Source organism: Schistocerca americana, chromosome 7 (assembly GCF_021461395.2).
Source record: "Schistocerca americana isolate TAMUIC-IGC-003095 chromosome 7, iqSchAmer2.1, whole genome shotgun sequence".
NCBI classification, from domain to species: Eukaryota; Metazoa; Arthropoda; class Insecta; order Orthoptera; family Acrididae; genus Schistocerca; species Schistocerca americana.
Genome location: NC_060125.1, coordinates 632057779 through 632084049, shown reverse-complemented (window position 1 = coordinate 632084049; position 26271 = coordinate 632057779). Strand labels below are relative to the sequence as shown.

The window sequence follows — 26271 nt, the reverse complement described above, 5'->3', positions numbered from 1 at the left end:
TTACCTGCAGACAAAGGCAATGCCACTGTTGTTCTTTCCCATAAGGACTACATTGAGAAGATGCAGCACCTGTTAGATGACAACTTCTATAGGAAGATCAATGCTGACCTCATGAAGAAGGTAGAGAACAAGACCAGGGCTCTACTCAAGGACGCGGATCTACCAGAGGGGGACACCAAGAAATTGTCTCCTCAAGGACCTGTACCACCAAGACTTTATGGACTCCCTAAGGTCCACAAAGAGGGGGTACCTATGTGCCTGATTGTCAGCAACATTAGGGCACCTACTTACTTGCTGGCAAAACATCTGGTTGAATTACTTAGCCCCTATGTAGGTAAATGCCTTTACCATATCCGTAATTCCCTGGATTTCATGAAATGTCTCAACAACTTCAGACTGAAAGACACTGATATCCTAGTGAGCTTTGATGTGGTTTCACTATCCACCAGGGTGCCTCTACGAGAGTCAGTCGAGCTTATTGGGCAGAAATTTGACGAGAAGACCACCGAACTCTTTGGGCATGTCTTGACCTCAACGTATTTTCTGTTTAATGGGGAATACTATGAGCAAATGGACGGAGTCGCAATGTGCAGCCCACTCTCACCGGTGGTCGTGAATTTGTACATGGAGTACTTCGAGGAGGAAGTCTTGGCGACATCCAATTGGAAACCTACTTGTTTCTTCCATTATGCCGATGACACGTTCGTCATCTGGCCCCATGGTAGGGACAAGTTCCTGGATTTCCATACAAACCGAAACTCCATACATCCAAACATCAAATACACTATGGAGACCGAACCAGAAGGAAGATTACCATTCCCGGACGTCATGGTCAAGAGAACAGCTGATGGTACCCTCAGCCACGATGTGTACAGGAAGAAAACGCACACTGACCTGTACCTGCATGCAGACAGCTGCCATCACCCTTCTCAGAGGAATGGGGTACTAAAGACACTAGTACATAGGGCGCGCAGCATCTCAGACGCAGAGAATCTGCCCCAGGAATTGGAACACCTAAAAACCGTGTTCCGAAAAAACGGGTACTCGGAATGGCAGATTAGACGTGCTCTCCGTCCCACCACCACAGCACAACCTGTGGAGACGGATGAAGTCACGGAAGAAGAGGTAGCCACTGCCTTTATTCTGTACAATGGCGCATTATCGGGGAAAATCGGCCGTATATTAAAGAAACACCGAGTTAAAACCGTCTTTTGCCCACCCAATAAAACACGGGCATTACTGGGAAGTGTGAAAGATGACATCGGTTTGAGGAAGGTTGGCATATACCAAATTGCCTGTGAGTGTGGGAAGACAGTATGCACCATCGAAGATCGTTGCCGAGAACATCAAAGGCACACTTGACAGAACTATACAAATAAGTCAGCGGTAGCAGAGCACTGTTTGTCCAAGAAATACGAGATGGATTATGAGCGTACCAAGATCCTGGCTCAGACCTCTAAATATTGGGACAGCGTTATAAGGGAGGCTATCGAAATTCGCACCAGGGAAGATCTTATCAACCGAGATTGCGGTTACAATCTCAGCAAGGCTTGGGACCCGGCACTGAATGTAATTAAGAAGACTCTCAGCAAGAAGTACGAACTGGCGACCAGGGCGGACGTAGCAAGCACATTGACGCTGCGACAGATTCCGACGACAGATCCACGCCCACGGGCGCGGACGGTGAAGAGAGCGGCCCGCGGGGGGTGGGGATTTAAAATGGCCGCCCGCCCTGAGGAGCTCAGTTCATCAGTGCACCTGACGAGGGCGACATGTCTGATCACCGAAATATTGTGCCCGTTGGACACTATGAACCGGCAGTACACCCGTGGACTGTTCGAGCAACAAATACGCAGGGAGAAACTGAATAATGACAATAATAATGAGGATAGGTAGCAATTCACTGTAAAGACGATTGCTGACCCGCAGACAGGCACATAGAGAAGACAATCGCACTCTAACAACTAAATTTTGAGACATAACTTCTTTCCGAAAACCAGTGCACACACACATTTACACAATCACTCTGACACAACTCGTGCACATATGACTGCTGTCTCCGGCCACTGCATCTACAGTCTCCAAGCATCAGATCCAAATAAACCAGTTCTCACACCTCCAATGTCGGTGTTGACGGGCCCAGGTGAGGCATAAAGCTTTGTGTTATGCAGTCGTCGAGGGTATACAGTGGGCCTTCGGCTCCAAAAGCCATACTGATGATGTTTCATTGAACGGTTCACGTGCTGCACTTGTTGATGGCCCAGCACTGGAATCTGCAGCAATTTGTGGAAGGGTTGCACTTCTGTCAGCAGCTGCTAGGCTAGTGGCAAGCAGTGATGGCAGGCAGCACTGACTGCAAGCTGAGGGGAGGGGGTGGGAAGGGGAGAAGCAGTAGTAATGAGGGAGTACGGAAGTGGCACATGTACTCAGCTGCACCTAGCCAGTGATGATGTATGACACCTCAGTAAACAAACTATTTCATATACTGAGACAAAAACAATATTTTTTCCAGCATTTTTTCAAATTTCCCTGACGTGTTTGAAATTCCCTGATATTCCCCGATTTCCAGAACCTGTCGCAACCCTGTTGAAGGACATGTGGAACTGGATGCAAAAGGCGAGCACCAAGGCACTTGAACATTATGAGAGAATGTGATAGTGTAATGGTAAATTACTGGAATACTGAGTAAGTCAATGGGCGATGTCAACAAGCCTGTATACCCTGAAGTGTAAGATAAAGAAGTTCATGATGCAGTACAATGGGCCACACAAAGCAACTGAAATAACACCACCAGTCAATGTCAAATTGAAATTCCCAAGACAGACAACAATTGCCCATGTTGAGTGCCTTCATATTTTTAAAGGCGCTCTGGAATCACTACTGTAAGAAGCAGCACCTATCCATAAGAAGAAAGCGAAGACGATCATGATTTTGGATGTGACATGCTCAACAGCATGGTCATCAGCATGCTTACAATCAGCAAGCCATTCTCCAGGGGGACACAAACAGAATTGTTTACAACGCATTAAAGTCCGTATTCCCTCCCCAGAACTTTCGGAATGAGGCCTGGCAGTTCACTAAATCTGGTGTGTTGGCATGGGCAGATCTCCACCAAACCAAGGACTGTCCTGATGTCCTTATATAAAGCGCATGTTGCAAAAATATGCTGAACCTGACCACAGATTTCACAGAATGGTTGATCCTCCTGCCAGAAGAGGAAACTGTGTGTTAAAGGTCTCCATCCTCAGTACAGCCTGGTAAGCAGCACCATCTTACATCAATGTGTCTGACTTAAGTACGCCATACCTGTGAAGTCAATCTGAGTGACTATAGTTTGTTGTTCACCACTTCCGACCATTCAGTCTCACAGCGATGCATGATTATTTTGTCACGTAATGAATGGCAGTGGGCACGGTGACAGCACATCAATACAGGCCACCATCGCAACATCCTTCTATGCTTCTTAGGCTGCTTTGTTGGCTATGTCGTTTCCCTATATATCCTGAAGCTTTCACGTATTCAGTTAAAGACCCCATCCTTACCCTGGTGTTTGAGATGCTGTAAGGTATCATGGATGAGCAGTATCAACTAGTTATTGAGTATATATGGTGAGCCACTTGTGATACACTAAGCAGGTGAGAACAGACAAGAAACCTTGTACTTTGATGGCTCTGAATCAATTCTAGGGCTGACGTAATGCCATATACACTGAAGAGCCAAAGGAACTGGTATATCTGCCTAATATCGTGAATGGCCCCTGTGAGCACACAGAGGTGCTGCTACACGACGTGGCATGGACTCAACTGATGTCTGAAGTGGAGTTGGAGGGAACTGACACCATGAATCCTGCAGGACTGTTTATAAATCTATAAGAGTACAAGGGGGGATACCTCTTCTGAGCAGCACGTCACAAGGCGTCCCAGATATGCTCAATAATGTTCCTGTCTGGGGAGTTTGGTGGCTAACAGAAGTCTTTAAACTCAAAAGAATGTTCCTGAAGCCACTCTGTAGCAATTCTGGACTTGTGGGGTGTCACATTGCCCTGCTGGAATCGCCTGTCAGAATGCACTATGGGCATGAATGGATGCAGGTGATCAGAAAGGATGCGTACGTATGTGTCACCTGTTAAGAGTCATATCTAGACATATCAGGGGTCCCACATCACTCCAACTGCACACACCCCACACCATTACAGAGCCTCCACCAGCATGTAGTCGTCAAGGGTACATGAGTGGGCCTTCAGCTCCAGAAGCCCATATCGATGATGTTTCGTTGAATGGTTCGCACGCTGACACTCGCTGACGGCCCAGCACTGAAATCTGCAGAAGAGTTGCACATCTGTCACGTTGAACGATTCTCTTCAATCGTCGTTGGTCCCATTCTTGCAGGACCTTTTTCCGGCTGCAGCGATGCCGGAAATTGGATGTTTTACCGGATTACTGGTATTCACGATACACTCGTGAAATGGTTGTACAGGAAAATCTCCACTTCATCGCTAGCTCAGAGATGCTGTGTCCCATCACTTGTGCACCGACTATAACACCACGTTCAAACTTACTTAAATCTTGATAACCTGCCACTGTAACAGTAGTGTTCATTACATCAACTGTGCCAGACACTTGTTGTCTCATATAGGCATTACCGACCACAGCACCGTATTCTGCCTATTTACATATCTCTGTATTTGAATACACATGCCTATACCAGTTTCTTTGGTGCTTCAGTGTAACTCCACATTGTAATTTGTAAATTGTTCCGAAAGACACACTTGGAAAACCCAATCAATAAAAACAGTTGAACAGAGAGGTTATTCCCTTCATGGAATCCATACGTATAAATAAAGATAAAACTGTTGTATGTACCTAAAACTGGTGAAAACATAGCTGTAAAAACTTAATCTGGTATACAAGTTTTCTTGAACAGTGTCAAGCTTAAAATCACTTTGTACCTTTGAAGACAACAAGGCAGCAATTTGTTCCATCCCTGGCTGTGTATTCAAAGGTCCTGCACAATCAGATCCCTGAAGCAGTCAGTAGCACGCATCTTGAGTGGCTTGGTTGCGCGGAGCCAATCACTGATCAGCCACTAAAAGTTGGGCTGGACCACCACACTAAATGCTAATGACTGAGGCAATGCTGTTATTTGGGCTGGTCCAAAACCCTCCAGTCAATATCTGAATCATTGCATGGTGGAAAGCATCTAATTTCTTGAGATAGGAAACACAGGTCAATTCATAAACCATGCTGCCATCATCTAACCATGATTTGACAAATACCATATAAAATTGCAGGAGTTGGGACTCTGCACTCCCCATGTCTTTCTGCTGAAGCATTTCAAAATATTCAATGATTTGTTCATAGCTCTCTCAACTGCAGGTGGCAGAATAATTTCAGGTCAAATAGTAGTCCTGATATATGGACATTGCCCTTAAAATTTAAAATAGTGACCCCACATTAGCCCCAGTGGGCGAAAACTGTGATAAGCACGATTTACGTTGACAGAAGCAGTCTTGTCATGTTAGAACATGAAATCAGATTTATTGGCCCAAGTTTCCAGTCTGAAGCTGTCTCATCGTCACTGTTGGATCAGAGAAAGAATAGAAAATTACGAAGTCATCCACAAACAGACAACCTTTAAATGGGCCTCTGACTGCAGAGGATATGGCATTGATAGTAAGCGCAAACAGTATGACAATGAGTACACTGTCTTGAGGGAACCCATTCTCGTGAACTAAGTTGTCACACACACAATCACCAATGGGATAGTGAACCTGCATATTCTCGAGGAAGAATTGAGTACGAAACAGCAGACACCCACATAGTCTCCCTCATTAAGTTGGTGAAGGATGTTGTATCTTCAAGTGAAGATTTTGTATCCCGAAGTGGTGTATGCTTTTTCAAGATCTATAACTACACTGACTAAATGGTTGCAGCATAGTGACACCTGTATCGCCATCTCCAGCAGAATTGAGTTGCCAAGGGTGGAACAGTAGCAACTAAAGCAATATTGAGAACCCCACAGGTGACACCAAGATATGAGGAGCCAGACTAGACAGTGGCAGACCATGTGGTCTAAAGTCTTATCCACACAGTTGGTACAGACTGCACAGGGCTGGCATGATCCCTGCCTGGTTTCTGTAAGGGAATTAACATTGCTTTCTTCCAAGTAATGGGGTAATGTTCACCAAACCAGATAGGATTTAAACAAGATGGGAGCTTATCTTTGGCTCCAGGGCACAGATGATGGAGCATAAAGAATCTGATCCAGTTCTGAAGCAGTGTCTATGCCTGCAGACAGAACTGATTCCAATTTGCACATGGGCAATGGAAGAGTGTAGACCTCATTACATGAGAAGAAGTAGAACCACTTCATCTCCATAGTCCTATTGAACATTTTAAACTCAGGGGTTTGTCCGAATGACCCAGCAAGGGTACAAAAAAAGTGTTCAACGAAAACCTGAGCTATGTCTTTAGGCACTTTCAGCAAGACTCAATTTCTCAACAAGGCCTGAAATACCCCTTACTGGGGCCAAAACTCATGCAGTTGCAGTGGACCAATTTCAGTAATGGACATCATGAAATCTTTCCATGAGTTGCTCTTCTATTCATTTACCACTTGCCTCGTTAGTGTTTTCACAGAGCTGAAGGCACCAAGATTTTCTGTAGTTGGATGGTGTTTGAATTTCTGCAAATCTGCGCACACGGCTCTGGCTGCCGAGCAATGTTCTTCACTCCACCAAGGGGCAGGTCTTCATCTGTAGTGGTTGTCAGACTGTGGAATGGATCAGTGGCACCTTGCTGAATTACAGCGAGGTGATATGGTCCACCATCTCCTGGGCACACTCCTGTTGTTCAAAGACAACAGCCAATTTGTCCTTTGAAGCATCCACCTTTTTGGTCTCCTGTCGACCAACGTCCTAGTCACAAGATGGATCCACACCAGACAGTGGTCACTGGAATGCAAATCTGTGGCCACTTTGCACTGAACTAACTCTGCAATAGTTGAGGAGCAAAAACAAATATCAATGGCTGAAGATGACTCAGTAGCTGTAGGAAAGTGTGTCATCTGACCAGAGTTCAAACGGCATATAATGAATGAGGTACTCAACGATTCGACTTCTGAAGCAAGTGGTAGACGAGCCCTACAGCTCATTGTGTGCATTAGGTCATCCATGAGGAGGAATGACCATGGAAGTGCCCAGAAAAGCTCGGTCAGTTCATCCGCATGCAATTGATCAGGAAATGGAAGATGTAAAGAACATACTATGACCTTAAATGGTTTAAGAACTTCCATTTCAACATCATCAGTGTAAGAGTGACAGGAGAAGAATGCCATCTGCCATCAACAAAAACAGCCACCCCACCACTAGCCCCGTCTCCAGTAATACCGTCCTTCCTGTAGCAATGAAAGACACATAACTCAGGTGTGTCAGTAACTTTAAAATGAGTTTCTTGTAAACAGATGCAGAATAGTCTCTCCTCAGCCAGGAGCTGCAATTCTTTCAAATACGACTGGTATCCATTTAGGTTCTGCCACAATACAGAAGTCCCTGTAGGAGAGGTATGTCCTTGTCCTCCTCCCTCAGGGTGGTGATTTACCCAACAGGTCAGAGAGAACATCTTGCATCATAGAAGCTTAGATAATTTGCGTGGTGTGCCAGATTCAACAATAAGTGTTGCATTACAGTCATTCAACACACTTTAAGGGATTCGAAATAGATACACCCGAAGTTGCAAGACTCACTTTTTATTTAATTGAATTCATCCAGACAGACAAAGCAGTATTTACAAAATAGCATATAAACCATGTCAAGAGCATACAAATACATATAATAAACTCAAATTTAACCACAAATAGTGACAGAACAACCACAGTGACTGTTCATTATGAAACTTGGCCCTTGGCTTGATGTTGAATTCAGTGAGAAACAATGTGGGTGAAGGAAGCTCATGCCAGATATGAGGCGAGGAATTATGGAAAGTTATCACAACAACCTGAGTGGAGGGGAAAGAGCACAAGTGCAGTGACCTCTTTGAATTGGAGGGATGCAGGAAGTGTTAAATGAAGGTGTTAGTGCTTTAAGCTGGTTGTGGCCAGTTGGGTGGGCTGTGATAAAATACTCCCACTGCAAGGAAAACAGACTTCTCTGTATCTCCACCCAAAGACTACTAGCGTTGTTATCAACCTATCTTCAAAACGTTTGACCCTGCATAAGGATCAAACCTCTCAAAAGGGCACACTTGCAGTCCAAATTTGATGCTGGTGAACTTGTGAATGGCCAGAATTTATTTAACTACTACCTGCAGCAAAAACATTTCTCCACAATAGCAGCATGAAATATTTCCCACATTTACTTGATAAAAGGTGAAATATTGGCCATGAAACTAATATATATAAGTTCCTTTCACATCAGGGTGTAGCTGTCAAGAATACAGACTCGCCACGAGATCCACAGTCAGTGTGTCCAGCCTCAGTAGGCCTATTCTGAAGGAAATACTGCAGCTGTTAAACTCCCGAGATTATTCAATGTATCATGTGTTAATCTTACTGAGACAATTGAGAAGTCTGAAAACTGAACACTGTGCTACCAAAGCACTCATACTTTCGAATAGATGTGTGTAAATAAAGTATTATCTTAATGCTCACAATTCAGGTTTAAAAAAAAATCTCCTACGTTTTTCGCAGTCAAACAGCAACTATCCGTAGAGAGAGTAAAAAACAGGCAATCACCGGTGCTGTGCAAGAAACAGACTAACACATGACTGAAAAGTCTAGCGTCTGACCACTGAGCAAGAGTCTTGTCAGCATTCTTCCAACTCGTCTGACCACTAAGCAACAGTCTTGTCAGCATTCTCCCAACTACTGTTAACTTTGCCGCTTGAATAAATCTATCGTACATATTTTTCCATGAAACAGAATAACTACAGCTTAACACTGATTTGTGTTACTGATATTTACAAACATGTGATGTCACTAGTGTAAACATTCGGTCGACAACAGTACAACACTGCATTGACAAACATTTATTCCAAGGTCACAAGGATCTTCAATAATCAATATTGTGCGTAGCCCTCATAGCAGTTGTCACACAAATATGGGCAAATGGTATCCCAGGGAATCACAAAATGACACTGTCAAATAATTGTATTAGTTTATGCCTACTTACAACAATATAACATCTTACCTGTAAAGACGTTTTATAACATCAGCGCTTTCGTTCTTCACATCCGAACCAGCGTTGTAAGACTTCTTCATAGTGTCAACTCATTTTTACTCTCAGGAGTTTCGACGAATTTCTCTCATTTCCCACAGTAAATGGGGTACAAATTATCTGTTTCATGATCCCATTTTCTAAGTGCCTCCACACACCACAACATGCTTACAGAAGCTGTTGCGTCAGAGATAACGAAAGATCCCCATCTTCTGTTTTCAAAGATATTAATGCTCATGTGTGTGGCTGAGTTTGTAGAACTCTGTGAAGTTGTGTACACGCGGTAGTTCCTTCATCTATGAATTCGTCGTGTTGTGGTGACAATCATGGGATGTGTTTATGTTTAATAGTCACTAGTAACACAGTTTAATTATTGGATCTAGCAGCACCCTGATTTATTGAAGCAAGATGAGCAGAAGAAGAGTTCATGATGATGACGATGGATATGGTGAGTTTTACCGTAACGATTAGGGAAACCTTTTCGGTTTCAGTGTAGAATGTAGCACGCAATGATCACTGAAGTGGTTATAGCCTCACAAGAACCAATTTGTTGGTTGCCGTGGCATGATACCAAACCTTCATTGTTTTAGATGGATAAGATTTAAAAACTTACTAGAGTTTAAGTTTATTTGACCATGTATCGGTAGTTGTATTTTCGGGAATTAATTTTAAATCTGCGTTAACTTACTGAGAAACTAGTCACGCCACTTTACAGCAAATGGTTCTCAGGGATATACTTACATTGTCGAAATTGCCCAACTATCTGTGGATGCGTGTGTTTTAGACAAGTAATTGCCCGGTGAAAACTGATTTTTTACCTTGAACTTCTTTTTCAAGAAAGAGTTGCTTTGTTTGAAGAGTTGAATAATTTACATACTGAATGTTTTGAGAAGTATTCCCTGAAAACACATCACCGTTATATTTCAGAAAGGAACCAAGATACATGGCTTCACATGTGCTCAGAATCTACTAGAGCATATTAAAAATGATGTAGATAATTTGGTTGATGTTAAGACTGCATCAGAGAATTTTACATTGGACAACTCTCCCTGTTCCATTGAAGAACATATTTACAGAGACCCTTAAATTTCATGTTTTAGTTTATATTGTATATAGAATTAGCACTGGTGTGATAGTGTAGCCAGTTCACTGTGCTGCACTTTTTCGTCCATCTGAGACATCACTCTCCATGGGATCCTTGGAATACAGCTAATGTAATGACAATGTATCAGTCACTTTGAAACATTTAGAAGAAAAGTATTGATGAGTGACTTGGCTATAGCAAAATGTCATTTCAAATAACATAGACGTATCTTGTTATCAGCTTTCAACACCCAACCTCTGTCTCAAATTGTACCGAGCAACTTGCATTTGGAAGGATGATGGTTCAAATCCACTTCTGGCTATCCAGATTTAGGTTTTCAGTGATTTCCCTAAATTGCTCCAGGCAAATGCTAGGATGGTTTGTTTGAAGGGGCAAGGCTGAATTCTTTCCCCATCCTGGAAACTTTCTGATCTTGTGCTCCATCTTGAATGATCTCGATGCCAACAGGTTGTTAAACCCTAATCTTGCTTCCTTTCGCCATATTGTATGTATTTTTCAAATGTATTTATAAATTCAGTGGAATCAGCATTAAACATGACAAATTAACAACATATTTGACTTTACATTCGCTGACATTACTATAATGCACATGCATGATACATTGAAGTCATTGAGAACATCCAGTTCAGTATTCGCGAAGTTGAATGTGGCAGTTCTGAATTTCATATGACAAATGTTATGTAGATGCATGTGTGACATCTGTTGTTGGGTTGTGAAATGCAACTCCCCAAATGTTCAAATGGGTGTGAAATCTTATGGGACTTAACTGCTAAGGTCATCAGTCCCTAAGCTTACGCACTACTTAACCTAAATTATCCTAAGGACAAACATACACACCCATGCCCGAGGGAGGACTCGAACCTCCGCCAGGACCAGCCGCACAATCCATGACTGCAGCGCCTTAGACCGCTCGGCTAATCCCGCGCGGCAACTCCCCAAATCTGTTTATAGATTTTTCTTCACAGCACACAGAATTAGAAAGTCAACCATCTTCTCCAGTGTTCTTGTATGTTTATCAATCCTTGAACGTATTAACATCTTGGTACCATGACGTCCATGAAAGTGCACTGAAATATTTGGTTCCACTTTAGGATCAGTGGTGATTCTCCTCATCCTATAAATACAGTTGCATAAGGAAAATAAATGGCACAGAGATATAAGCTATCCCACTCGAAAGTGGGAATGACATGACTGAGTATTATTGAAAGTGAATTATTGCTGTACTTATTTATCAGGTATTTTATTTGCTACTCCTGGCATTAATTAAATTGTAAATTTAAATGTAAAAACAAGTTTAGACATCAAATGTTGCTCCAAGCTACGTATTCTCCACACTTCACAATTGGGCTTGGGACTTCAACCATGAGGCTGGTAATAATTATGAGTAACTTCTGCTTCTGGAAACTGTTACTCCAAGGATCAGTCCCATAATAAAAAAAACATCATGTCGGATGCATTTTCTACCACTTCAACAGAATTAGGACCCTTTTTGACAAAATGAAACATGATCTTGACCTATGCGATTTTAGTCTTTCTTGGCATATTCCACTGATGAACTCTTCTCAGGTTATCAGCCGAGTGGTGGCGTCATCTTGTCGCAACATTTCAATGAGTTTCATATGCATCATCTTCTGGCCAGAATATGATGGGTACGAAACTCATTGACGCGTTGCGACAAGACGATGCCACCACTCAGTTGGTAACCCGAGAAGAATTCATCAATGATCTTGACCATTCAAACCAGTTATGTACCAATTTTTGTGCTAATGCAGTTTGTCGAATGAAGAGGTCATAAGAGAAGTTGAGGGTTGCTGCACAAGTCATACTAAACTGTGAACTGAGAAACGCAACACCCCTGCCCATGTCTGCCCCCACCCCTCCCCCTGCCCCCCTCCCCCTGCCTCCCCCCCCCCCCCCCCCCCCGCCCCCCAACCTGTCATCAATTCTTGCAGCAAAATACATTTTCTATCGCAAGTATACATTTTGGGCATTAGCAGCCGGAGTTTTCATCATGAAAGAAACTGTTGAAAAGTGACAGGACACATCATATGAATCTCTACACTTACACTGTGACGGTCAGTGAGGTGCTAAAATAGAACATAAAAAGATCCAACCGTAAATACTTGGGATGATTGTATCATAAAGTGAACACCCTTCTGCCCTCTGTCAGACATGACTGTAGAGGGAATTGAGTAGAAAGTCTGCTGAAATACAGCAAGACTACTCTAGACAGTAGCACGTCTAATTATTGCTACTCATTCTGTCACTAATGCCTTCTATTTAAGTGCAGTTATTCACTCAGAAATACTTAGACCCATTTAACTTCTGGAAGAACTGGGAAAATCACATGTAGAAAATAATTATTACATATTTCTGATGCATGCATGATTGTTGTTCCTCTTAATTGAAATGCTACCATTTTGCTGACAGTGTTCTCTGTTGAAGAAGAATGTCAACATTCCAGTTCTAAAGAAGGCAGGTGATGACAGATGTTACAGTGATATGGTCTGTGGCAGGTTGTGGACAGTGTGCAGTGGCAAGGAGCAAGTACCACGTGACACTCCAGCTAATAGTGTTGTTCCGCTACAGCAGCTCGTAGTGTGCACTCCCAAGATTTGTGTAGAATATTTGGTGTTGATTTTCTTGTTAATTTAGGTATGGTGCTGTTACTTGATACTAAACTGTTTGTAATGGATGGCATGAAGCAAACACAAGTATTACTCTGAGAATCAGCAGAGAGAGTTTTCCAGGCATATAAATTCTGTTAGGTAGAATCTGAAGCAGAAATAGAGTTTCGCTGGAGTGTGAGGTGCAGGACAGAGACAAAAAAGCTCGCTGACAATACCGCAAACCTTTCTCTCTCTCTCTCTGCACAGAATGCATACAGCAACCGCCTCTTGTTACGCACACCACTAAGCATCAGTTTACTAAATCATTGTAGAAAAATAACACAAATTATTTACAGCATCTTGGAAAAAACTGTTAGATGCCAGCCCCAGGGAAGACCAGTTTGAGTTCTGAAGGAAAAAGATCATTATGACTCGGTGATGTATCTTAGAAGATCGTTTGATGAAAGGCAAACCTACATTTGTAGCCTAAGGGAATTTAGGAAAAACTTTAGACATTGTTTACAGGTATACACTCCTTGAAATTCTGAAGATAGCAGGGGTACAACACAGGTAGCAAAAGGTTATTTACATAATGAACAGAAACCAGATGACAGTTACCAGAAACTAAAGACAGAGCAGTAAGTGAGAAGGTAATGAGACAGGGTTGTAATCTTTCTCCATTGTTTTTCAGTCCGTATATTCAGCAAGCAGTAAAGGAAACTGAGGAGGAATTTGGAAAGCCCTTTGAACTGACTTGCCCAGCCAGTTATAAAAGAACATTCAGTTTAACATGGATTCCAAACCACGGAGCATCTTTCCATTTTTCACATTAACAAACATCGCCAGAGATGAAAGATGCTATATGTGGGCTAAAGTGCAGTTACAGTGTTGGCAGCTCCTCCATTGCATGCTGATTTTGGCATTGTGTTTCCAGTCCACTAAAACAAGCAGAAAGATATATATATGTTCAGTAAACTAAATTAAAAAAATCGATAGTGTCCTATTTCAATGAGGAATTTGAAACTCTCGGCACAGGTCAGGAGCATGTGGAGGAACTCTGGCTCAAGTTCAGAAGAATAATTGGCCATACACTGGATAGATACATACCCAGTAAAACAGTTCATAATGGGCGGGAACCTCCATGTTATAAGGCTACTGTAAAAGAAACTTTTAAAGAAACAGATATTACTGCATAGTAGGTGTAAAACAAAAAGTGTAGGGCTGTAGATACAGAGATGCTAGATGAAACAAGTTTGGCTGTCAAGAGAGTAATGCATAATGCCTTCAGTGACTGCTTCAGCGGAATATTGTCAAATGACATTTCACAAAATCCAAAGAAATTCTGGTCATATGTAAAGGCTGATAGTGCCGCCAAAATAAGTGTCAGTCCATAGCGAATGAGACTGGAACTTAAATTGATGATAGCAGAGGAAAAAATGAAATGCTTAACTCCGTTTTCAAATGTTCCTTTACAAAGGAAAACCCAGGAGAATTGCCCCAACTGAATCCTTATTCCACTGGAAAAATGAACGAAATAAGTATTCGAGTTATTGGTGTTGAGAAACAGCTGAAATCATTAAAATTGAACAAAGCTGCAGGCCCCGATGGAATCCCTGTCAGATTCTTTACTGAATTTGCACCTGAGTTACTAACTATAATCTATTGTAGATCTCATGAACAAAAAATCGTATCAAGTTTCTGGTAAAAGGCACAGCTCGCACTCTTGTGCCATCTAATATGCTTGACATCAGTTTGTTGTAGAATCTTGGACCATATTCCTGAGGTATCTTGAGCAGAATGACCACCTCAGTACCAACCAGCATGGATTCTGAAAACATCAATCATGTGAAACCGTACTCGCACTTACTGAAGACTTACTGAAGTCTTTGGATCAAGGCAACCTTGTAGATGCAGTGTTTCTTGATTTCCAAAAAGCATTTGACTACAAAGACATACAAGCGAATATGTTGCCCTCACTCCATTTGCGAAGGTTACAAGAAAGGGAATATCAAGTAATTGTACATCCACTGTGCACTGTACAGTGGTTTATAAAATGCATATGTAGATGTAGATTTGTATGATATCTGGCTTCCATGTTCATCTATACCAATAATGGGTTGTATTCATTTTTTATTAAAGTCCACAATTCAAAAATAAATTTAAAAAAGTACAACCTATGCAAGAATTCTGTGCAAGTTACACAGTTAGTTGCCCTTAACTCATATTGTCAGAAGCTGGGTGTGCTGTGAGCATGACCTCTTCCTCATCAGGTGCACTCTGTGTGTGTGTGTGTGTGTGTGTGTGTGTGTGTGGATGTGAACGCGTGCAGACTAGACTGATGCTGAAGCCAATAGACTACTCGAAAAACCACACATCGGAAAACTTGTCAGGGACCTTGCCTGTTGGTCATAGTGGGTGCTTCAATTGAATAATTTACATTATTGGTTGCTGAATGATAGGGTTAGATCTGTCAAAATAATTTCTATTTAGACAGTGTGTAAAAATTATTCAGTACACGTAAAGGTCAACATCATAAAACACTTTGAGAATGAATTTACGTAATTAAATTAAAACAATTATAAGAAGATGAATGGATGTTAGGGTTGCGATTAGCATGATGCTGGACAATTATAGTTGAGACGGTTCCCAGCCACATAAAGGACATAAATTATGCTTTCAACTGTGATTGCAGACTTTATAATTACAAAAAAAAGTATGACTTTGAATAGATCATTTGAGGAAGAATAGGAAAGAAACATCACTGAGCAGGTGAACTCCATTACATTAACTCAATAACAAAATGAAACATGAGTGGTTAGGAGAAAAATCACCTTTGAAGTGAGAATTAGTTTGCAGAAAAACCTGCTTACCAGTGCATGAATCGCGAGGATCATGTTAGGAAGACTAAAAAACAGAAACTAGAAATGAACTCTCCATTAATATCTCATGATTTCTAAAGTCAGGAGTGTGTGTTGCAAATACAATCTTACCTTGACTGCCATTGAGGTGGTTGCCAGCAATTCAGGATGTACGCAACTGCAGCCACTGTTAACTGTTGCTGGGCTGAGCTGATGTGATGAGACTGCGAATTGCAGATCTCATCATCATCGTCATCATCCTGATTACCAACCACATATGTGCCTAAGTGCAAAAAGAAACTTTGAATACATTGCAGAGGACCAAAGTCAAGATAACACCCATACAAATCTGAATACGACTCCAAATGCCTCTCAATATTTGGTAGTCTTCCTTCAGACTTCAGAAAGGAACCCTGCACAATCTTTCAAATCCCATTAACGTCTTAAATGCCCTTCCGATCAGGGATCTGGAAGTCCGTTGCCTAGCTCCAACCATCAAGTTAAAATGTATCCACCTGTGAGAGACATGTATTTGAAAATGGGAGATGAATGTTGCCTGTTTCCATGTCCAGACTTCTTTTCCAGAAATTCTGGAAATTTTGTTGGGCTGTGCACACTGTTCCCACAGGGAGGGGAGAGTTTGAAAATTTGCAGACACATGAGTGGCTATATGTGTTGCATGAGGAAATGTGTCGGGAGACCACGCACAGCAGCATAATGGCAAGTGGACAGCTGAGAACTTTACTCGAAGTTTACTAACAAGGCAGAATTCTCGCCTCTTCCACCAGTGGTTTCCTGTTCTACTATTGGGGACACCATTCTTCCGTTCTACCACTCATTGTTCGCAGGAACTTAGCCAGGAGGATAATCCCTGCAAAGGCTTGTTCAACTGTCCCTGTGACCCAGTACTGTGAGACCCTGCACTCTAAATGCACAGCAGCCCTTCAAGGATGTGCAAAAGTTGTTTATGCCTCAGCAAAAAGGAATTCCCCTGGTCAAGACCAGACGCATTAATGGAAAAAACTACTACAAGAATGATTTGTTAGAGGGGTGGGCTACTTACATTGCTACACGCTACTCCCTAGCCACTCATGTAGACAACGCATAATGCAGGTGGAAAGTCGACAGATAAAACTGAATCGGAAAGCAGGATAGTCTCCCACGCAAATTCAGTATGCAAATATGATAAAATGTGAGGAGAAAGGCCTGAAATAGGCTGCCACCTCGCAATGTGTATGAATGTATAACATAAAATTCATTTCTAACTTATATGAGAACTTTGAAGGACTGCAGAAAACCAAGAAAAAAGAATTCTTTCTTTCTTTTTTTCTTACTTTGACCCAGAAGCATTATCATACCATTCCTTCTTCTTCTTCATGTCAGCTGTATAATTCTTTCTAAGGCTTTAATTTGTAAATTTTCCAGATCGCGCTTACAGAAAAAGGCGCCGTGTTTCTGAAAACCAGGAAATTGAAGATCGCCTTGAGTCACTTATTCTCAGAGTGGGAGAAAAGGTAAATATTTTACAGCATTTTGAACAATTTGAGCATTATTAACATGTGTACAAAATTATATAAGATCATAGATCTTGAGGTTTATAACTTACAGTTTCAAGAACTAACAACAGTGTATTCAAAGTGAAAACATGTAACCTATTTTTAACACATTTTTTAAGTATTCTTACACCTAACCATAAGTTCCTCTTGGCAGAACCACTAGTTCAGAAAGTTTCAAATTTATTGTCTTTTGTGTCATTCTTATTTGTTACCTTCACCTTGTTCATTTTTCTATATTTGCTAAATATATTTTTTCAGCCCTATTCTAATTATTAGCTATGATTTACAAGTTTCACATCTTGACATTGTAAATTACTTTGGAATCTTTTTGTGAATATGATAACCATAAATTACATTGGATGTTTTACTTCATCAAAATATTTAGAAGTGAATGTGAGCTACTGATATTGTGGGATACTGTAATTTACCATCCTACTACATTTCTTCACTGAAGATAATTCATAACTGCAAGTTAATTTTTTGAAAGATTTACTATGTTCTTAAGTATTTTCCACATATTTTGTGTTCAGTTAATTGGCCGCAGATATTGTTGCTTGGTAACACTACGGAAATTAACAATTTCTCTTTGTTTGTTTTGGCCACAACTCTAGTGTTCAGAATATATACATTCCAGAGAACTGAAATCTTACAGGCCAATTTGTTTAGTTAATGTGTAGATAAAGTACAGGAAAAGCTTGTAACTCATTGCCTGAGGTGTCACAGACAGATAATAGACATGAGCTCCCGACAGTGTGGTTTCAGGAAAGAGAAATTCACCAGGGGTGCAATAACTCACACAACGCATATTGTGTTATCGCTTAATAGAACAAGTATGTTATGCAGATGAGGATGGATGTTGTTGAGGTGTTTGATAATTTATAGTTCAAAAGACTGAAGCAAATGATCTACTACGCAACTAATAACACCATGAGCCTTTTGGAAGAGGTTGTTTCTTTTGTGTGTGTGTGTGTGTGTGTGTGTGTGTGTGTGTGTGCGTGTGTGAAACGTGTCATCTCGAATATCCTATGGATCCTTACTCCCCGGACTTTACTGCAGCAGACTTGTTTCTTTGGGGAGCAGCAAAATCTGTATTGTACCACATTTGCCCACTCACACTTTGTGATTTAAAAACTGAAGTACCTGTCTCTGTAACAACAGACCAGCAGTTGCAATTTGAATGTTGCGGAAAGATAATTGTGAAAAATATCACCATCGGCTGCTTGCAGGTTTCTGCTTGTGGTATGTTGACATAGAGCCATTACCGAAACAGCTTCATAATATAACAAACACTAGAGCCTGTATTGTCTGCACAGATGATCTGCTAATTACAGTATCTGCTAACGCAATGGCTAAGTTAGAGGAAAATAGTAGGAAAGTACTCAAAAGACTAAGTAATTGGTGAGTTGAAAACAAGTTAACAATATCAGAACAGATTGTCTGCTACTAAAAGGGCATTTTCAAGGTTGTGAAACCCTACAGTCAGAATAAATGACCAACCTGTGAAAACATAAGAAGAATATAGGTACCTTGGTATAAATATCAACAAAAAGTGAAACTATCATATACGTGTAGAAATCATTCACCAGAGAGGCATTAAAATCCTGAACAAAGTAGCAACAATTGTCCAAAGAAGCTTTCAGTTGCTCCCAGGTTGAAGAAGAATGTACCACAGTGCAACTGTAATCACTGTTGTGGGTTACAGGTTAAGTATTTGGGCTCATAGAACCAGAAAGGTACGGACAGCACAAACTCTCCAGCTAGTAAAGAAAAGTGTACTGTGCCTGACAGACGTGTATAAAACAACACCAGCTGAGGCACTGCTAGTGATATTGGCCTTCTTACCTCTGGATGTAGCCATAAGAAAGAGAGGTGCACAATATTGGCACAAAAAGGGTGGGTGTGATGAGCGGGGGAGATACCGAGCCCAAACACCACATCAAATAAGGAAATATTTCTTTCCTAGCATAAAAGAAAGATCCAGAATGTCATAATTCCTTCCAACCAAGGGAGCGCTACACTACCTGTTGCGACATGGCCTATATCTCAGCTACTTACTGAAAATGTGAGAAAGCACGACAGACACCTGTGAATGTGGAGCAGGCCGGAGTGGCCGAGCGGTTCTAGGCGCTTCAGTCTGGAACCGTGTGACCGCTACGGTCGCAGGTTTGAATCCTGCCTCGGGCATGGATGTGTATGATGTCCTTAGGTTAGTTAGGTTTAAGTAGTTCTAAGTACTAGGGGACTGATGACCTCAGATCTTAAGTCCCATAGTGCTCAGAGCCATTGGAACTCCGCCCCCTTTTTTTTTTTTTGGAGCAATCAGCACACCGGATCACATTGTCTGGAAGTGTGCCATTACACAAGATGTTACAGACCAACGTAGGAATCTCTTTTGTAATACATCTGTAACATAATAAGCAATGAGGAACTGTGGCATATGCTGAACTTCCTGATAACCAAATATCAGGTTGTGAACTGCAAAAGTACATGAGCTAGAGACAAACAAGAAGAGGCCATACATCATGGCAACAATACACTCCTTGGCAGATCGTCAAACGACAGCAACCTTGTGGGGGCAGTGAGGAGATGAGCCTTGGGAAGGACTAGGAAGTATTTTCTGATATCATGACAGCCATCTCTTACACCTCAGGTGGCACAGTAGTACAACCCCTGAGAATCCTGAGTTGTGTCTCAGCGTGCCAGGACTAAATATCCAAACAAATGAGAAACCAACTGCTGTAGTGTAGTGCTGTGTAATGTTATACAGTAGTGCAGTCCATGGTCATAAATTACAAAAGCTGTGATGTTGCAATGCATGTAGTAAAGTAGACCAGTAATATGTGCCTTCTGTATGTTGTGATGTAGCTATGCAGTGTAGTAAGGTAGACCAGTAGCATGTGCCTTCTGGATTCCAGATGTACTTATATTTGTGAGCCAGATGTCCAAAAGTTAGTATATAGATGTTTTATTATTATTTGAATATAATAGAGGGAAACATTCCATGTGGGAAAAATATATCTAAAAACAAAGATGATGTAACTTATTAAACGAAAGCGTTGGTATGTTGATAGACACACAGACAAACACAAACACACACACAAAATTCAAGCTTTCGCAACCCGCGGTTGCTTCATCAGGAAAGAGGGAAGGAGAGGGAAAGACGAAAGGATGTGGGTTTTAAGGGAGAGGGTAAGGAGTCATTCCAATCTCGGGAGCGGAAAGACTTGCCTTAAGGGGAAAAAAGGACAGGTATACGCTCGCACGCGCGCGCACACACACACACACACACACACACACACACACACACACACACACATATCCATCCGCACATATACAGACACAAGCAGACATTTTATTATTTTTTATACAAATACTTTATGTTGATGTTTTGTTTATCTTAAACACTTTAATGCTTACTTGTACTAACACATGTTAAAATTATGTTAAAATATTACATTTTGATTCATGCCAAATCATGTGCAACATTTGGTCTGTTCTTGTATGTACATAACAGACTAAAAGAAAATACAGATAAATAAACACATTCCTGTAATATAGTTTGTATTGTAGAAAATTCCTGTGGGATTAAATTGTTATATGAGGACTAAAAATTACACTCTGACTCAATAGATCATATAGAGATCTGCCTGCTTCAGAAGTCTGCCATATAAGACAACTTTTTTGTGAGTTTGTGCATGACGAGCATAGGACCCCAAGCCATTGCAATACTACTTGCTTTGTCCACACTCATAGTCTGGTTGTTAGCATCACTTTCTCAGATCACAGTGTCCCATGTTTGATTCCTCGCTGGGTGGAAGACTTTCTTAGCTCGGGACTGGGTGTTTGTGTTGTCCTAATCATTTCAAATCTTTTCATCAGTGCACAAATCACCAAAGTGGTGTCATAGAGAAGAGCTTTCACTTGGCGGTTCAACTGCCCCAGATGAGTCTCCCAGCGAGTAACAGTGTACAAGCACATCATTTCAGTTCAGTTCTTCTGTTCCTGTGTTAAAATTCGACACTCTGACTATCTCTTTTCTCATACTTATTCTGTAGAGCAAATTACTTGCTTACAACCTAGCTGGGTCACAGACTGTTGATTCTGGTTTGCCCAATTTTGTTTCCTTTATTTTACACCATATAGTTCAGTTAACTTGTGTTTGGTCCCCACATCTGAAGTTGACCTCCACCTTTCAGAATATTTTACAGACATGCAGGGAGGATCATTCAGTACACAGCTTGGTAGCCAGTCTGTGTGGGGTATCGCCAGTACCCATATGGTATTAGCCCCCGGACCACACGTGGATTGCACTACTGATGGCCGAGCTGTTCTGTGTGCAAGCTGAGGAGTAGGTGCCTGTTCATTTGGGAGCTCCAGGACTCCTGGCAGTGGCCAACAAGCTCGTTGGCCTTCTCTCATCTGGAGGTTTGGAGTGTGCATCATGGCAGATTTTTGGCATCGTGAAATGACTATGGCTTGAGTCCCCAGTAGTCTTTTGAGACTGGCTGCAGTTCAGCACTGATCATTAAAACCCAAGGAACTGTGAGGAAAACAAAACCAGTCGACATACAGGCATATCTGTCCATTCCTAGTTTTCATCTGAACAGATGGAAAGATCTTTCTCTCTACTGAACCAATTTTCTTTGTGGAGAATATTAAAAAAAAATAGAGAACTCTTTTTCTGTAGTGAATTAGGGAGTAGTGTATCAGGAGGTTTTAGCAAGTATACTAATCCACTATGAAGAATCGTCTCAGCAAAAAATTACCGTGAAAGAGGATACAGGTAGAAATAGTGTAAGGTGGAATTAGAGACTGTCCACACTGCTTTATTTTTGTTCAGATGCTTCAGGAGGGTTGAGATATGTTGGCTGTGAACCTGCAGCATCTGCCTGTTGGGCACGCCTATTTGCTCCGTGATTCCTCCGGTTGAAGGTGTCGTGTGCTGCTGGGAATATGCAGCCACTGGCAAAGACAATGTCATCATCAAGACGAATTATCTTTCAATATTCCAGTGTCTGTGTGTAGAACCTTTAAAACCGGCATCTGTTGTCATTGATACAGCTTGTGTGAACTGCTATAATATATGTTAAAGAGAAGTAATGAACTTTGAAATATGGAGGAGTTGTAACAAGAGTTCATTCTAAATCATTTCGTAGTTCGAAGTAGAAGTTCTGATCTTTCATTTAGCTTTCACTGCAAGACGGAATGAAGTCCAGACATGTTGGATGTTCGAACACAATGGTGAGATGGAGGATCCGGACCACCAGAAACTAAGCAGCTGGACAGTAACTCATCAAGAAGAGATGTGTGAGGTAACAGATGACAATCTGAAATGGTGTTCAATGCATACTCAAACAATATAAAACATACCCACAGCTTTTACCGCAACAGTTCATAAATTTTGTGCCACACGTTCCATCTTAATTAAGACAGCAAATCGTACCCTTCCCCCGGCAACTAGTAATGTACCCGTTACTGTCAGACCCCATAAGAACCACAACATGGTGCAGGGATTAATTTTGCACTGAGACTTAATGCTGCAGGTGGATGAAGAACTTCACTGTAGCTTGGAGAGACGAAGGATCAACTTCATATGTTTTAATCATAAAAACCTACCAGGCAGCAAGGGATACATTGTGAACACTTAGAGAGGCAGATATCTACTTTTTACATCATGTATGTTGAGACCTGCTACATAGCAAACTAGACACCTACGCATTGATTCTCTTCTCTTAGGGTATCTGCTTTAGAGAAGGTCAAAATCACATTACTGCTGCAAAGTGAAACTGGATTTCCCACCCCTGATGGATGCTAGCGCTTTGTGTGTATGCCTTCCCAGTACACATTCAACACTAATTATGGAGACTGTAGCAGGCCACTTCGTGAAAATTCATCATGTGTACTACCACCTGTCTGTGTCAGATGTTGTAACAACCACCCTCCCCACTCCCCGAAGTGTCCTAATCTACTAAAGAAACATGAAATCCAGGAATTGGAGGTCACAGATCACCTCTCGTATTTTTGAAGCTTGGATATAATGTGGTTGTGTGTATGCTCTCTGTGATACCAAATTTTGTCACTAGTATGACCAGTTCATTAACAGCACCTGGTGTATTTACAGGGTTGCTACAAGTTCTGGAAATCAGGGAATTTCAGACGTGTCAGGGAAATCAGGAAATATCAGGGAAATTTGAGGAAAAAAAAGAAAAACACTGGAAAAATTCTCATTTTCGTCTCAATAGATGAAATGGTTTGTTTACTGAGATGTTATACATCGTCGCTGGCTGGGCGCAGCTGAGTAAATGAGCCGCTTCCCTACTCCTCATTCTTACTGATTCTTCCCTTTCTACCACTCCCCTCATCTTGCAGTCAGTGCTGCCACCACATCTTGCTGTTAGCCTAGCAGGTGCCGACGAGAGGCAGGTAGGCATAAGGAGTGATTTGTTTGGATCTGATTCTCAGTGACTGTTGACGCAACAGCCAGAGACTTGAGTTGTGCCTGAATGATTATGTGAATGTGTGTGTGCTCTTGACTTCTGACAAAGGCAGTGGCCAAAAATTTAGTTGTGAGAGTGTGATTTTTTTTTTTTTTTTTTGTGTGTGTGTGTGTGTGTGTGTGTGTGTGTGTGTGTGTGTGTGTGTGTGTCTGCATCTCAGTGATCATATTTATGGTGAGTTGTTACCTATCCTCATTAGTATTGATTTTCATAGTATTCGTGCAAGTTATCTGTTGCATGGTTTCATCGCCGCACTCTCATTTTGTCAATGTGGTGTCTATGACATGTAAACAGCTGGCCATACCAGTCGACTTCCATGACAGGCCAAAACCACTGGCCATTTCTAAGGCTATCTCTAACAGATTGTGCCTGCCAGTCTGGTGCTCATCATTTCCAACCAACATGCAGGCCCTGCCCATCGGATGTAGTCTCACTGATTCGCCTGCAGGCCAGGCTGGCATAATGTGTGGGGCGTAGTGTGGCAGATTTTCATGGTTTATCCGTGGACTCAGGACTGCGGTACTCCTCAGCAGGCCAGAGGCTATGAGCAATGGATTTCAGGAACTGCAACTGTCTCACTGCAAGAGCATTGTACAGTGTGGATTTTTATAGACATTTTATGTACTCTAGTACATTTTGGCACTTCAAAAGTAGTTTCTAATATATAAAGTATTGATGGTAAGAGGAAGAAAATTGTGGCAGTCACTGGCAGTTTGTACGCTATGTACTCAAGTATTTCGTGAAAGAAAAACCACACAATACCCGGAAAAAAAACACATAACACATTGGGCAATAACCGACAATAACAAACATAGTAAAACAAACATTTTATTGGCAGCCACTTACAGTGTTAGTGTGTACAACTCTTCTTTGCCTTACACACTTCTTTCAACAAGCCTGCTTTTTTTCTGAAGTCAGTGAAGATATTTTAAATCTGTCTTGCGACTACAGTGAAATACGAATTTTTGTCACCAAATGTGTTCGTTTTATTGAAATAAAATAACATTAGTGGTCTTAATAAAACATACATACCATTGGGCTTGCTTTCTCCATCAGAAAACAGTTCAGTGCAAAACATGTTGATGTTAGTAGTTAAGATTCTTGCTCACATGTTTAGAAATACGCAAGTCCTTACATTTTTTGACAACTTATTTGTTTACTTACCCTTGAGATCTCAAAATTTGTCTCCCCAGAAGGCCAACAGCTCTTTTGTGGGTACGTGCGTGGGACGCACAGATCCCTGAGCATTACAGCCTTTATTCGTTTTCGGGCTGCTCTCCCATACCCTTCCTTCTCCTTCCCTGTCCTTCTTCCTTTCCCTTTGCTCCTTCCTTTCCTCGTCTTGGTGGTGATCTTTATGTCGACCTGGCTGTCCTCATGACTTTGCTTCATCTTGCAGTTTTGGTTGGTTGCTTTTCCACCTCTTTTGGGTTTTCCTTTTTGGTCTGCCTCAGGGGTTTGACCCCCATCTCCAAATTTGAAATCTGTAGAGTGAGTCAGATGGGGAAGAACTCCCTTCCTAGCGCCTTTGGCATGGGTTCCTCTCCCTCCCCCTCCTCCTCTCCCTCTCCCTTGCCCTCACCCCCGCCCGCCCCTTCCCTTCCCTCTCCCTTTTCCCCCTTCCCCACTAAAGCCCTTTTGCTTCTTTGCTATGTCACCAGCTTGGTAGCCAGCCCATGATCTGGCTGAGCCCTCTGATACCACAGTGATCACACTGCTGGTACCTGTGCTGTGAATGCCTTGTGCAAGCCCAGTAGTGGTTGGCCGTCTTTTTGGGACATCGGAACTCCCAGCAACGACTGTCCTGCCAGGCGGCCATGGCTGTGGCTGGGTGGTGCCCACAAGGTGAGCCCCTGTTCGTGGTGGGTGGTACCAAGGCTGATGTTTGGCACATGAAATGTGTTAAACTCTCTGATCGCTCTGCTGCAGCCGCATCTCTTCCTTAACATAGTTCTGTCTCAGTTCCTGTTTCTGCCTTTCCAGCCTTGCCCTCCTTGGATACACCATGAGAGGAGGGCCAGACAAGCCGGCTTGGGGCCAAACCCCTTTACATTGTTCCTAGTCTGTACCTGGACTGATAGGGAGACTTTTGCCGCCACCAAACCCCTTTTCTGTGCAGAACATACTGAGAACAAGTTAGTTGAAGTTGAGTAATTAAGCAAGATTAGATCTGGCTCTCTCCTTATAAAGACAACTTCTGCCAGTCAGCCAGCCTCCCTCTTTGCCTGCAACCATTTAGGAGACAACCTCGTGGCTATCGCTCCCCGCAAGACACGCAGTATGACACAGGATGTGTGTTTGATGATGAACTTTTGGCTAATGTGGAATGGCATGGCGTTCATTTCATCCAGTGTGCCCAGAAAGGCCCTAATGACCATTGCGTGGACACTGGCATTGTCATCGTGGCATTTTAGGATCATACCCTGGCTGAGAAG

General features: G+C 42.0%; 2 protein-coding genes across 2 annotated transcripts in view; one reads left to right on the top strand and one right to left on the bottom strand.

The window, feature by feature from the left end:
• Positions 1-9412, bottom strand: part of LOC124622143 (protein SMG5) — a 276199-nt gene extending 266787 nt beyond the window's left edge. Inside the window, exon 1 of the mRNA XM_047147775.1 lies at positions 9185-9412. Within this exon, the coding sequence (XP_047003731.1) occupies positions 9185-9255 (71 nt within the window). The 5' untranslated portion in view covers positions 9256-9412. The remainder of the gene's footprint in view (positions 1-9184) is intronic.
• A 55-nt stretch (positions 9413-9467) lies between these two features.
• The window catches only part of LOC124623180 (nuclear cap-binding protein subunit 1), a 179413-nt gene continuing 162609 nt past the window's right edge, over positions 9468-26271 (top strand). The window contains exons 1-2 of the mRNA XM_047148984.1: positions 9468-9659; positions 17209-17297. Coding sequence (XP_047004940.1) covers positions 9620-9659; positions 17209-17297 — 129 coding nt within the window. The 5' untranslated portion in view covers positions 9468-9619. The remainder of the gene's footprint in view (positions 9660-17208; positions 17298-26271) is intronic.